Genomic DNA, 13,639 nt, shown 5'->3' on the forward strand with positions numbered 1-13,639 from the left:
GACTAGATGACTTCAGCTGGAAGCTTTGTTCAGGGGACATGATCAGGGGTGGGCGATGTTGATGAAGAGGCGATTCTTTTTTTTTTTCTTTTTTTTTTCTTTTTTTTTTTTGCTTGGCTATCCTGATCAGAGGGAATAAGCTGCCAGTGTACTTGTATGTTGTCTTCCTCCAGTGTTGACAGCCCCGCAGCTCTCTCGACGTGAGTCTCGACTGAGGTGAAAGCTCATCCTGGAAACACCGACTCAACCACCTCCCTCATCACCATCCCCGTCCATATCCTCACACCATAGTGACCATAGGTATGTTGATACAGAGCCCCAAGAGCGTAATATGTCTAGCATACTACTTGCTCCATTTTCCAGAAAAACAATCCTTCACCAGAGTGTCTGCCCTAGCATCGCGTTTGACCCCGCTGACCGTCCCATCCCAAAAAGAACCCCCTCAACGCGTGATAGTCTCAACGCGTGATAGTCGCGTGGGCACGAGCAACACGCGACTCCAAGGTACTTCACCCTGTTTATTGATTTCCAACCCCTTCACCCCCCACTACCCCAGATATCTGCACCATTCACCTGAGCGTGGCCCATCTCCCATCTGCCTCGCTCGCATCTGCTCCCCCCTTCTCCTTCCCCATCCACCCTCCCCTTTGCTCTCTTGGCCTCTTCCCACGTCCATTTGGCTTCCCAGCCCATCGCGCGTATCGAGCGCGTCGTCGCATGCCCATACTCATTCTGCAACTCAACTAGGTGAGAACAGTCGGCATGGCGAAACACCGGCAGCAACCGGCAGGCGGAGACGATGGCTCCTGCCCCAAAACCCAGCCGGAGCAGCCGCGCTCGGATCATGGAGATGAGTCGAGAGAGACGTCTTCCGTTCTCTCCAGCCACCAAACACGCCCGCTTTTCGGCAGTCTCGAGGAAGCACACTCCCGCATAACTCGACCGCAACCAAGTGGCACCCCCAGGAGCGCCGGTGACGAGACCACAAGCAGCGGCAGCGGGGACGACACCATCCTCAAGGACATGCGGCGCCTCTCCCCTGCCGATGCCAGAGCAATCTACACCAACGTTGGCTACCCAGTAACCCGCGCGTTTGGCCGCAGTGTGACTGATGCAGCCAATTGTACGGTCGACGAGCCAGCCCTGGTCCCTTCACCCTTGCTCGTTCAAAAGCAGGCCAATCCTGACCCTCGGACGAACAACGCCTCCACTGGCCCACCGAAGTCGAAGACAGCACCGGTTACTGGGCAGAATCCAGACGAGCCGTGGCAGAGTCCACCAACACGATCCACAGAGGCCCAGGCGTTCGCGGAGGCGAATACATCAAACCAGCCGCCGCCATATTCCCCCAAGAGCAAGCTAGATCGTGCCCTTGGCCGCCACGGCCCGGCGACTCAAGACTCTTTTGCCTTGGAGTCCGAATTTCGCCGTCACGCGCGTTCGGTTGACGTGGATCGACTCGCCCAGGAATACGAAGCAGACACCGTGCTTGGCCGTGCCGCTGAAAAGGGGACCGGGTCGCCGCCCCAGATTGCGCTTCCAGATGACCCGCCATTTCATCCCACCAATCCTTTTGCTACCTCAGCCCGATTGAAAGCCTCCAAGACCGTGCTGCGGGTTGTGAACGCTTCGCCAGCGCCGGAGAGCCCCTTTCCCAAGCGACTTTCGTATTGCAGTGACAGTAAGGATGATCAAGCCTGCATCGGGAGTGATCTTGGAGTTGGATCTGGCATTGGAGTTGACTCTGACCTCGGAGTCGGGTCAGATGAGAGCAAGGTGCCCAAACTACACCCGCCGCCTGCTCGCATGCACTCTGCGAGACGAAAAGAGACAGGCAGACAGAGCCTGATCAGCAGTGGCCGTTCATCTGTGGCTGGTGGTGGGATGACTGAAGCTTCGGAAGAGGACCCATTCCACTATGACAGCGTCTTCTTGCGCCCATCACGAGAGCGAGAGGTATCCGTTTTCCTGCACCGGGTCAGTGGCGTTGAGCGTGGAAGCACAGCAATCATCTGCTCATCAGATGGTTCTCCTCTGAGAACTTCTCGCCATGTCGAGGGCAGAGAAACCTCCTCGCTTGAAGTGCAGCCAACAATGCTGGACAATCAGGTGTCACCCCTCCGACTGCCGCAGCGTGCAGCTGTAGGCAATGATGCACGAAACCAACAAGGCCAAGAGTTCTTTGAGCCCAGTGCAATCAATCCTGAGTGGACTGTGGGAAGCCCTGATGTTGTTAGGGTGCCTGTCAGGGGGAGAACTCAGTCTGACCAGAGGCGGAACACAAAGGGAAGAAATTCAGAGGTCGAAGGGTCCATGTCGAAGTTGGTGTTGGAAGGACTGCGTGGGTGCGAGGAGCAGAACCGGCTCCCGACTGGAAATACAGAAGGATAGGAAACTGAGTATTCCGGTCACGGAGGATGGTCTGGGCCTGAAATAGGTGGTGGTGCTGGCTTGACTTTCAACACGCAGTTGGGCACGAATGGTTTCAAGCAGTGTGGCAGCTCCATCGCGAACTACTCTGACTGCGAAGCTCCTTCGGATGCAGCTTTGAAGAATCCCGGCCTCCCAAGCTCTCCCAGAGGTCACCCAGAAGGTAGTTTTCAGCCTGCAACTGGTCCATTCGACACGCAGCCTCGAATTGTTCACCCGCCAGGAAACAATAACAAACCCCAGGACCTTCGGTATCGAAAGCACAACATCAACCAGGCTCCGCTGCCAGTTTTTGTCCCTGAACAGCGATACCATAGGGTCAATGGGCTATTCCAGGATACCTCAAGACCTGTTGCCCAGATCCCCCAAGCCACTGACACTCAGGATCAAAACCGATACCAGCTCTTCGGTCCAAGGACCCCAAGTGCGACTCGAGACCCGTTTCGCAGAGCAAACAGCAAGCGGTCAACCTTTCGTGACTTTACGCTCCACCAGGGCCTTCCGCCCCGTCACCCCTTCACCGAGCTTGAGTCGGACGACAGCTCTCTTCATGAGTTGCAGACCATCACTTCTCAATCTGATACCAGACACCCAAGCGCTCCGGGCAAACGTTGGGATACTTCGACCAAATCAGACCAAAACCAAAATCTAAGCTTCCACTTGGACACAATGAGCCACCAGCGCCAATTTCCAAGTCGACCAAACCAGTTCATGGTTCCTGTGACAGACCTGTCACCGCCCGCGAGAATGCCACAAGCTCATCTCGACAACCGCAACCGCGGCGATAGCATGGAGTCGAGCGCATCTATCAGCCTGATGGACTCCAGTCAGTTCGAGTTGATCCCTCTCGAAGTCGCGCGGCAGAGGCAGGCTATTCGCCGTGCCAGCGGCCAAGAGGACCAGACCCTTACTGGACGCGCGCGCCTTGATTCAATGAGAAACCGAAGCTGCAATACCAATGCCAGCCAGGCTGGCTCTCAGATTGAGACCCCAGCTTCTGCCGTGACGCCCAGCGCTCGCCAGGTATCCCGTTTCGTTTCTCGTGGGTTTGCCCAAGCCTCTAGTCCTCTTTCAGGGCGTGACGAGAACGATGCTAACGGTAAGAATCTCCACAGTTAACATAAAAAAGTCGATGCGAAACCTCAGAAACAAATTTGGCTAATAGTACAAGAAGCCCTGATCGCTGGTGACGATACCCGTCCGACTATCATCAGCACCACCACCGGATCTGACCTGACCATCACCACCGTCCGCCAACCGGACGGAACGCAATACCGAATCTTCTATCCTGCCCCGCGTCTTTACCCCTGGGACCGACTGCACCGCCGCACTGCGGCCCAGAAGTCCACTGATAGATCTCTGCAACGCATCACTGGACGAAGTCACAACAACCTTGACAACATGGAGCGCGGTACAGTTCGTCGACGCGTTCACGGTACCGAGACCTGGCTTTCCGACAATGCTCAGGCAAGACGACGTTCATTCTTTCTCATTGTTGCGCTGCTTTCACTCTTCCCTTTCGTTTCGCCTATCGCCCTCTGCGGCGGCTTCGACAGCGCGCTGTCGTGGCATACCCATGGCGAGATCGACCGTTTCAGCACAAACCAGAGACGATGTCTGATGGTCGAGGCGATCATCGCCTTTCTTTTTGTTATTGCAATCATCGTCTTTGTTGTCATCAAGTACGCGCTCCACCACTAGGAGGATTCTGTGTCTTGAGCCTTGAACGACAGATACGGGCGCAAGACGCGCCCCATCGCGGTCGAAAAACACATTGTCGGAGCACGACACCTGCGTGCTGTATTCTGGCTCTCGGGCAGTCCGATTCTATGTTCCTTCTCTCGGCTGCGATTCTCGATTCAATTTCACGGAGCAATCATTTATTTCAACTGCTGCTGTCCTCCGGCAAACCGGGGCCGAGGCCAGCTTTCCAACCGCTCGCACACGCTCAGTTCATCATGTCCGGGATACGGAGTGGTATCTCACAACTCTCCTTTGTAACTGCCTCCCAAAGGCGCAGCACGCGACGAACTTGATCTTTCTGCTCAAGGCGATCCAATACGAATCGCTTCAGCATGATACACAAGGCATCATGAACAAATGGATGCAGTCGAATTCTCACCCTGTTTCGTTCGTCTTTCCAAGTCTCACTGTTTTTCCTCTTCAACTGGCTCGGGTCAGACTTTGCTCTATCACTCTCATTTCATGGTTTTCCCTCGTCACGAATCATGAAGGCACGTCACAGCAAGGCGTTCAAAGGCGGATCTGCATGCGAGGCGCGGGACTGGACAGGCATTACCAGGCGTTAGGAGCAGGCAAGCAGTCGATGGCTGGCTGCAATGCATTCGAGTCCGACCTGTTTCACATCCCTTCTCACGGTCTCAGACTTTTCTCATTCTCCTGTTGGTTCTGATAGACAACAGACCTCCAGCTGTTGGTCCAGGGGAACGTTTAATGATGGATCTGCCTGCAAGGCATGAATTTGTTTGTGTATCTCAATCCGCCCAGTATTATTAGGAGCTTTGCGGATATTTGGACAGGATGGACCGTCCTCCTTTCATATGAATTCTCTCTTCATAATCCCACCAGGTTGTTGGTTGGGTTTCAATGTGTGTGTCTGTCTACATTTGTTGTACTTATACCCACCACGTCGATGACGACGATCCACACGTTGCGGTGACATTCAGAGGAGGGTGTAAAAAATCACAAAAACAGATAAAACCTTGTAAAATATTCCTCTTTCCTCTGTGACATTGCCCTTTCACGTGGAAAAAAGATAAGCTGCCCAGAAGAGTGACCCCTCAATCAACCACATCTGTCAGTGGGCAGCAAACCTTCCCAGGTCATAGATGTCGCACGGCCGTAAGTCGTACGCTTACTACTCTGTCTGAATGTTTTGAGCACAACTTGCATATATGACGATGATACGTGTTTGCAGAAGACTCAAGATCTCCAGCATTGGAAACTGTTTTCTTTTATTATTGGACTAATCACTCTGGTCATGGAAACAGCGACGTGTAGAAATCCCATATGAGAAGCCGTTCATCCCGTGCCCAATTTAATATACGCAACTTTTATGGAAGGAAAACCGAATACCCTGACAATCACCAATTTAAATTGAACCAAATCTATCTATTGCCCAAAGACAATCCGCCTCAGTCTGTCCTTCTCTCCACTCTCCTCACACATGCCACGGAACACACCCCTTCCACCGTCCCGCTCCCATAGTTCCTGAGGCGTGCCGTACTCGGCCACGCGGCCGTCGCCCAGCACGAGGATCCTGTCGAAGTCAGCGATAGTCGACAGCCTGTGCGCGATGACCACGAGCGTGGCATCCGTGAACTCCTCCCGGATGGACCGCTGGATCAGAGCATCAGTAGCCATGTCCACCGCGCTTGTCGCCTCGTCGAGGACCATCACGCGCGGACGGGCGACGATGGCGCGCGCCAGGCAGAGCAGCTGGCGCTGGCCTTGCGAGAGGTTCAGGCCGCCCTCAGAGATGGGCGAGGTGAGGTCGTTGAAGACGTTGGAGTTGACTTTGCTGCTTGAGGTGTCGGTGGACGAGGACGCAACGGGCGTGGCGGTGCCGCTCGTGCCGCTGATGAGGTGCACGCGCTCGAGTGAGTCGCAGAGCTCAGCGTCGGTGTGTTGCTTGAAGGGGTCGAGATTGGAGCGGACGGTGCCGGAGAAGAGAACAGGGTCCTGGGATATCAAGGTCAGCACTTGAGTTCATTAGGGAGATTGGCAGTTCAAATATATGTGAAACCCACCTGAGGGATGATGGCCAGCCGCGACCGTAGATCATGAAGCTTGATCTTCGAAATGTCCAACCCGTCGATATGGATAGTCCCCGACCTCGCCTCCAAGAATCGGAACAGCGCCAAAGTCAGAGAACTCTTGCCTGCACCTGTTCGTCCGACAACACCGATCCGCTCATTGGTCTTGACGCTGAAGCTCAGGCCCTTGAGAACAGGAGGAAGGTCCGGAGCGTATCCGACCACAAGGTCGTCGACCTCAATACTGCCTCCGGTAGGCCAAGCAGCGGGCGGGCTGGACCCTTCGAGGGTCTCGGTCGGGAGCTCAGTGTACTCGACGATTCTCTCTGCAGCGTTCATGTTCAATTCCAGGTTTGCATACAGCCGGATGGTCCAGACGACGCAGTTGGCGAACTCCAGAGCAAAGGCCAAGGCAAAGCCAGCCAGAGCGGCGTCGATGCCCGGCGTCAACAATATCAGGAGCGAGACAATAACTGCGAACATCGAACCAACAAGCGCCATTCGCCACCCCATCCACCTGTTAAACAGCCACAGGTACCAAGTGGCGGTATCGTAGTCATCTATCTTCTTGAACATCCTCTCGACATAACTTTGTGCTTTGTCGAAGCCCCGGATGGTAGCCACACCGGTGAGGGCTGAGCCAAACTGCTCGAACACTGGGGACTTCGCATTGCTCTCCAGCCTTTTGACGGGCCTTGCGCCATCGAGATACAGCAGCGCAAAGCGCAGGCAGGCGAGCAGGAGCACAAACGCAAACAGGACAAGATAAGGAGACACAAAAAGCGAGGCCACGATCACTCCGATAAGCTGGAGCAATGAGCTGCCGCCGAAGGATATGGAGTTGGCGAGCTGCGAGTCGATGATGTGGAAATCGGCCGTGAAGCGGTTGAGGATGCGACCCACTGGCACAGTGTCTAGCCAGCGGAGCGGCGCGCGTAAGACGACAAAGTTGAGCTTGGCGAAGAGCTCCCGTGATGCCCGGATGGAACCTGTGTAAGTGTAGAAGAACTTGAAAGTAGCGACAGCAGCTGTGGAGAATGCGAGCGCGACGTAAATACCCAGGTAGAAGCTGAGCTCATGGTGTCCAGCAGCAGTCTGGGCGGAAGCTGGGACATGGGCGTGAGGGTGCACGTCGACGGCCTGCTGCAGTGAGAGAGCATATGCGTAACCATGATCCTTGGATGCGTTCACATGGAATGCGTTGACAGACTCTTCCTCATAACTGCCAGTCCAAATCCGGAGCCACCAACTCCGCCCCAACGCCAGGGCCTGGTTCAGGAGGAAGATCGAAACACACATGCCCCAGAACCAGAAACCACCAGAGTCCTTTAGATAAACACCGTAAACATGTGTCTTGATGGCGCCTTGCTCACGCTTTTCATCCTCGACAAACTTGCGAGGATTATTGTCCTGCTTGGACAGGATCTTTTTCAACGTGTTCCCGTTCGCCTCGTCCTCTTCCGAATCCTCGTCAGATGGCTCGTGCGAGTTGACCGCTGTAGCATTCTCGTCCTCACGAATTTCCTCGTCGGTCTGCTCGTGGCTCTTGATAAGGTCGAGCGTACCGTCGTTTTCGAGTTCTGACAAGAGGCCAGCGTGCAAAACCTTTCCATCGCCCAGCTCAACGAGGTACTTGGTCTTGTCCTGGCAAAGCGCGACGTGGTGCGTGACGAGTATCCTAGTTCGGCCGGTTGCCAATTCTCCCGTAAGACATTCCTCAAAGATGTGGCGACCGACATGAGCATCGACGGCCGAGAAGATATCGTCGAACACAAGGATTCCGGCTCTCGAGTAAATAGCCCTCGCGAGGGTCACGCGCCATTTTTGTCCACCGCTGAGATTGATACCATTCGCACCTATTTCGGTCCTCTCACCATCCGAAAGCATTTCCAGATCCTTCTTGAGAGCGCAGACCTGGATGGTCTTCTGGTATCTCTCCTCATCGTGGGGCAAACCGAATTCAATATTATCCCGGATGCTAGCATTCTCGATCCACGGGATCTGTGCAACATAGGCAATCGCCTCGGGAATAATCCAATTCGACCTTGTGGCTTTGCTGTCCTTGCGGTCCTCGACAGTGGGTGGCTTGGGCAGCGAGATACTCCCAGATAGGATGTCGACCTCTCCAAGGATTGATGCGAGCATCAGGGACTTGCCGGTCCCTGTCTTGCCAGAGATCACACTAAGTTCGCCCTTCGGGAATGTCACGGTGACATCTCGGAGTACGAACCTTTCGTCGTCATCCAATTTCTCATCCGCTGGCCATGCGATGGAGGCTCCGTCGAAAGTGACCTCATCGGATTCCTTTGCGGTCTTTTCGATCTCGGGCGAGTTCAGATACTCCTCGATACGTTTGACAGAAGTCCAGGCGTCCAGAACGTCAGTAGTTAGCTCAGGGATGATGGAGAGTGTAACCTCGAGAGCCCTAAAGACACCAAGACTAACAAATGCCACAGAAGGTAGCAGGGTGCCATACAACGCGGCGTAGACGGCTAAAGAGGCAGCCGCTAGAGCAATTGGGCTAGTAACCCAGCAGCCGAGTAAGGCAGTGTCATTTGCAAACACGTCCCATACGGATTTGAGTTCCTTCTCTCGAACGGCAGAGATCTTCCTCTCCCACTCCGACTCGAGGGCGGAGAACTTAATCTGTCGGATGCCTTGGAGCGCTTCATTGACGATGCCAAGCTTCTCGTCACGCACCTTCATCAGTTGGTCTTGAGCTGCGGCATAACGCTTCGAGAAGTATATGTTCACAGGCATTATAGCCAGCATAGTCGAGAATCCGGCAAGGAGAGCCTGCCAACCAAGCAATGAGACGAGGAAGGCCAGTGAGACGAGGAGCTTGAACAGACTGCCCGGGAACAGGTTTTGGAACGACATAAAGTCTGACACGCGCTTGGCGTCGACGCCGATTAGGTTAACCACAGCCTGCTTGCTCTTCTTGAGCGCTTCGGCCTCATCTTCCTCCACTTCGGGGATTTCCGGCCGATCGGCGGCCGTCGATTCGGGAACGGTCCCTGCAATGACTGGTTCGGGGCTCTCGACGGCGTCAGCTGTTTTCTTGTTGCTGGATCTTCCACTTCCTTTCACGTCCTTCTTACGCATGCTCTTCTCGAATATCAAGGCGCTGACCTGTCCCCGGACAGGAATAGCTAGCTCCGCAAATGAGAGCCAGAACACGTGGCTCTCAGTCCAAGCCTGGGCGATGATTACGATTCCAAGCCACAACACCCACATGTACACACTCAGCGAGTAATTCTCTTGGCTTCCCCTGCTCTCCAGGATCCGGAGGAGCTGCAGAATCACCCACTGAGGTCCAAAGTTGAGGAAGGATGTGATGAGCGTCAGAAGCCACTGCTTGGCGAGAGCCATCTTGTGGGCAAGAATGATAGCTAGCCAGAGTTGTCGTTTCGAGGCGCGCTTCTTCCAATCAGCAGACAACTCGGCAGCCCGGGTGTAGTGATCGGGTCTAGGTAAGTCGTCGAGGTCAAGCTGGTTCCGCTTACTGGCCATCTTCAGCAGATAGGACGGCCAGCCCCAGGTGAAGCGGTTGAGAGCAGTAGACGTGTACATTCGGTCAATAGGCTTTCCATCTTCATCAAAGACCTCGGGCCTTCGAGGAATGCACAGGCTGACGGCCGCCAGACCAAGAGTTGCGACAATCTGCACGATCCGCAGCGCGAAATGGACCGGGTAGTGAGCCAACAGCTGCTCGAACACCAATGTGCCCTGCACAAGAAGGATGACTGCTGATATGAGGCAGGAGAGGAACGAGTAGAGGCCCAGATTATAGGCTTGGACTGTCTTCCTGCACGAAGCTATGGCAACGGCCTGGAATAGTAGAAGGATCTTTGCACACGAATCAGTCAGTCTTGAACTCCTCGAACACAACGCATATAGGGGCCAGCCCAGACGGGTAGCTAGATGGGATGCGATTTTGCTCACCGAAGCACCTGCGCTTAGCCAATTCTCAAGGAAGAGACCATCCTGGCCGACGCGAAGAGTAGCAAGCACGGCCGTGGCGATGCCGGTGCTGCAAGCAAGAGCAGCAAAGAGCACAATGAGGATCTTGGGAAGTTTGGCGGAATAAGCTGCCACGGACTCTGGGGTAGCCTTCCCATCTTTGTCTTCGTATGTGTCTTGCTTGGGCTGGCGGGTTGTGAGCTGCAATGTGAAAGTGAAGACGGCGGGAATTGAAACCAGCAGGATAATCCCGAGGCCGGTCGCGACCGCCACTACCATAGGATCAAGGGGCATCTTGAAGAAGACGAGATCACGCCCAGGCCCGTCAATCAAGCCGAGCAATACAATTGCGGTGGAATTGGAACGGATGACAGTGGGATGTCAGATTGGTGGCTCAGTGTGCGCCAACGTCTCGCTTTATTTGAGCCTTGGGGGGGGGGGGGAGGCTGTGAAGGAAGGGGACGCGATGGCATGGGTCCGATGCTCTAGATTCTGAATAGGCAAGAGCACGCAAGCGTTCCCACTTGCTGAACGCCGATGTCCTCTTTTTGTGTTGTAGCCGCTTACCAATCTAGACGGCCCCAGATAAGAAGTCGGGAGGCAAGGAAGGGGAAACCGTAGACTAGACTAATGGTGCGTCTGGCCACAAACAAAGCCAGTCTGAAGGGCGACCGGGCCAAGTGACGAACGAGGAGTTCGAGGTTGAGGAAATGCGAGCGACAGAAAAGGCGGAGATGAACAAGGCCATGATGACTCCGCCGCAGGACTCACCTACCACTGCTGGGTGTATGGGTGTGAGCGGCTCTGCAGACGGTCATGAGCCCACCTCCACGCTACTATGTGTGCATGTATCTGTGTACATGGTGGTGGTCTAGTTTGCGGCGGCGTCAACGGGCGGCGTTGACTCACGCCGGGGCATGGAAGGCGGACAGACAGGGAAGGCGCAAGATTGGAGGCGCTTGGTTAGCTGCAGAATCCCATACTGCAGGGCTACTGTGCGGTGAGCAGGACGGCAACCAAGGGGCCTGGGGTTGATAGCTACCCGAGAGGGGATAGTCGTTGATTTGCTGCCTTTCCTGGTTGAGCCGGTTCGCCTCGGGTGAGGTCCCAGACGTCACAGTACGGGCACACCATCACGACCCGGGGTCGACATCCACGGCGTGAGCATTGCATGAGAGGAAAAAAAGTGGCAGCCTCAGGGACCGGGTAAGCCAGGTAGACCTGGTCTGCAGTGCTCGTACAGTGTTAGTGCTTAGCGGTCCTGCGCGAACCCCTCTGTACCTAGGTAGACTACATAGGTAAGCGGCACCGTGAGGATGGGGCATTGGAACGGACGGTCGCGCATCTTGGCACGGAACTGCAAGCTGGGCGTTCACGGTAAAATTACCACCTTGACGGGGCCGGGTTCGAGTCAAGGGTGCGGAGGTGGATGGGTGCCTTTCAGATGTTGCAGTAGGCGGCCATTTGTGGAACCAAGGAACGAGGCAACGCTGAGAAGTTGAATATGCCTCGGCGGCCGCATTGATCATTTGGAGTGCTGCTTTACAATGTCGCTGTGCCCTGCTTCGAGGGCATCTCCCGCCCGCCTTCTGCCGCGAGTACCTTGACGCAGCGAGGTGTCGCTACTTGCTGGCCTTGTTCCGGGCCCGAAGTATCCGGGCCGAGACCTCGCTGGGCATGCCGGTTGCCGCAGGGGCTACAAGGAGCGGCCGAGCCGTAGAGGGAGGTGAAGGGCGGTTCTGCAAAACTGCCGAGCTGTTCGCTGGTGGATAGTATTCCTCATGTGTGTCCTGTTCAGTCAAGCGCCCCGGCAGCCTGACAATGAGGGTGGTAAGCAACGGGGTGTTTGAAGCCCGAGTCCAAAAAAGCAGTCTAGTCCCGCGAAGGACAGTAGTGCTAGCTCTCAAACTGCAATGACAAAATGGGATGGAGTGCCCCGAACCCGTCATGACTTTCGAGGTCACAGCTCTCAACAGACTGCAATTGCCCAACCCAGCACTGACGCGTGAGTTGGGCTTCCACTGAACTGCAACCGCCAGTCTGTACGCCCCCAGCTGGGTGTCGCCGGTCCCAGATCTCTTCGCTGAAGACGATGTGGAGAACGCAGACTGTCGTGTGAGGCACTCCTCGGGATCGAGCAGAGAGAAGCCCGGAGACTCTGCATAATCCTGCTTGGACACAGTCACGTACCCTTAAAATGTTATTTCAGTCTGGCAACCAACATGGCAGGTCTTCTAACCAACGGACCCAAGACGAGACGCATGACCAGACGGGACAGCCTACAGCTTGTGGCCAGAGCCGGCCCAACCAGCTCCTCCTCTCGCTCCTCCCGCAGATCCAACCCTCTGCATGGTGCACCCATCTGCATGTTTCGAAACTGCCCAGCTGGCACTGAGACGTAACAACAAGTAGACTAGATAGACTGACTACTGGCTGGGCTTCAATCTGTGCTGTCATTGGCCTCTGGCACAGTTCAATCAATCCGTGGCAGAGAGTGAACGCGACACGGATGGTCGGGAGGCGGTGGAAGCTTGTCTGGACAGCACCAGACTTGAGCTTGTCCGTGGTCGAGCTCGCACTAACATCGTCTTATCCCCCGCACCGGGCCTTCAAACAAGAGTGGGTGCAGGAGAAACGGAACTGCGCAGCAGACTGCAGACAACAGCACGCACAGCCTTACGACCTGGCAATATTGAAACATCGATCGATACCTAGGTATAGTGGACCGCCCCAGGTGGACCTGGATCCTTTGAAGGAGCAGAGGGAGTTGCCAGGGACGATTCGAAACACAACGTTGGTCGTCTTTGTCGGATTCAGGCACAGGTAGCTAGACTGGGTCCAGAAACGTTGCCGTTTCTATTCCAAGCTTCTCAGGCGGCCGTTGCGGCACCATGTTTCCCGCCTGTTGCGTCGCGCGGGGGGGGGGAGGTTGCCCGTTAGGCAGGTGATGGGCGTCCCGTCTGCCCACTGCCGCCTCCAGGGCTGGGCTCGGCTGTGCGGGTGCCCAGGTGCCCAGATGGGGAGGAGCAGAGGAGCCAGGCCTGCCTCGTTGCTGGGGGGAGCTCTCAAGGTTCCTTGCTAAAAGCGTTCACAAACAAGGGGTCTATCGCCGGCCACCACCTCCCACTCGCTCTCTTACTCGCCCACCCAACCAATCTGCCTTTGCCTGCCTGACTGCTTGGAAACTGAGATCTGATCTGATCTGATCTGATCTGCAACAGGACAAGACAAGGCAAGACAGGTCCAAATCCACCTCGTCTGAACTGAGCCCACATGACCGCTTCAAATACCGCCGTCCCTCCTCCACGCAACCACCTCCATCTCTATCCAGGCACAGAGACAGACCAAGCTGTCTTGAACCCACCTGAACAGCACACATCCAATCCAGGGGCAGGCGACAGAGACAGGCCGCCTACCCAACCTCCTACCTAACCTACAAGCAGGCGCAGACTGCTCGCGGGAACGAGCTC

General features: G+C 55.4%; 2 protein-coding genes across 2 annotated transcripts; one reads left to right on the forward strand and one right to left on the reverse strand.

Annotated features, from left to right (window-relative positions):
• Positions 1–3,177: 3,177 nt before the first annotated feature.
• Positions 3,178–4,131, forward strand: INS49_002186 (uncharacterized protein; the record flags this gene model as incomplete). The annotated part of the gene is made up of 2 exons (XM_043163000.1): positions 3,178–3,529; positions 3,602–4,131. 2 exons carry the CDS (start codon positions 3,178–3,180, stop codon positions 4,129–4,131), a joined length of 882 nt encoding a protein of 293 aa, XP_043031506.1.
• A 1,431-nt stretch (positions 4,132–5,562) lies between these two features.
• INS49_002187 (uncharacterized protein) lies at positions 5,563–10,463 on the reverse strand (the record flags this gene model as incomplete). Its single annotated transcript, XM_043163001.1, has 3 exons — positions 5,563–6,132; positions 6,201–10,055; positions 10,152–10,463. 3 exons carry the CDS (start codon positions 10,461–10,463, stop codon positions 5,563–5,565), a joined length of 4,737 nt encoding a protein of 1,578 aa, XP_043031507.1.
• Positions 10,464–13,639: the final 3,176 nt, after the last annotated feature.

Source organism: Diaporthe citri (genome assembly GCF_014595645.1).
Source record: "Diaporthe citri strain NFHF-8-4 chromosome Unknown scaffold_1, whole genome shotgun sequence".
NCBI lineage: Eukaryota > Fungi > Ascomycota > Sordariomycetes > Diaporthales > Diaporthaceae > Diaporthe > Diaporthe citri.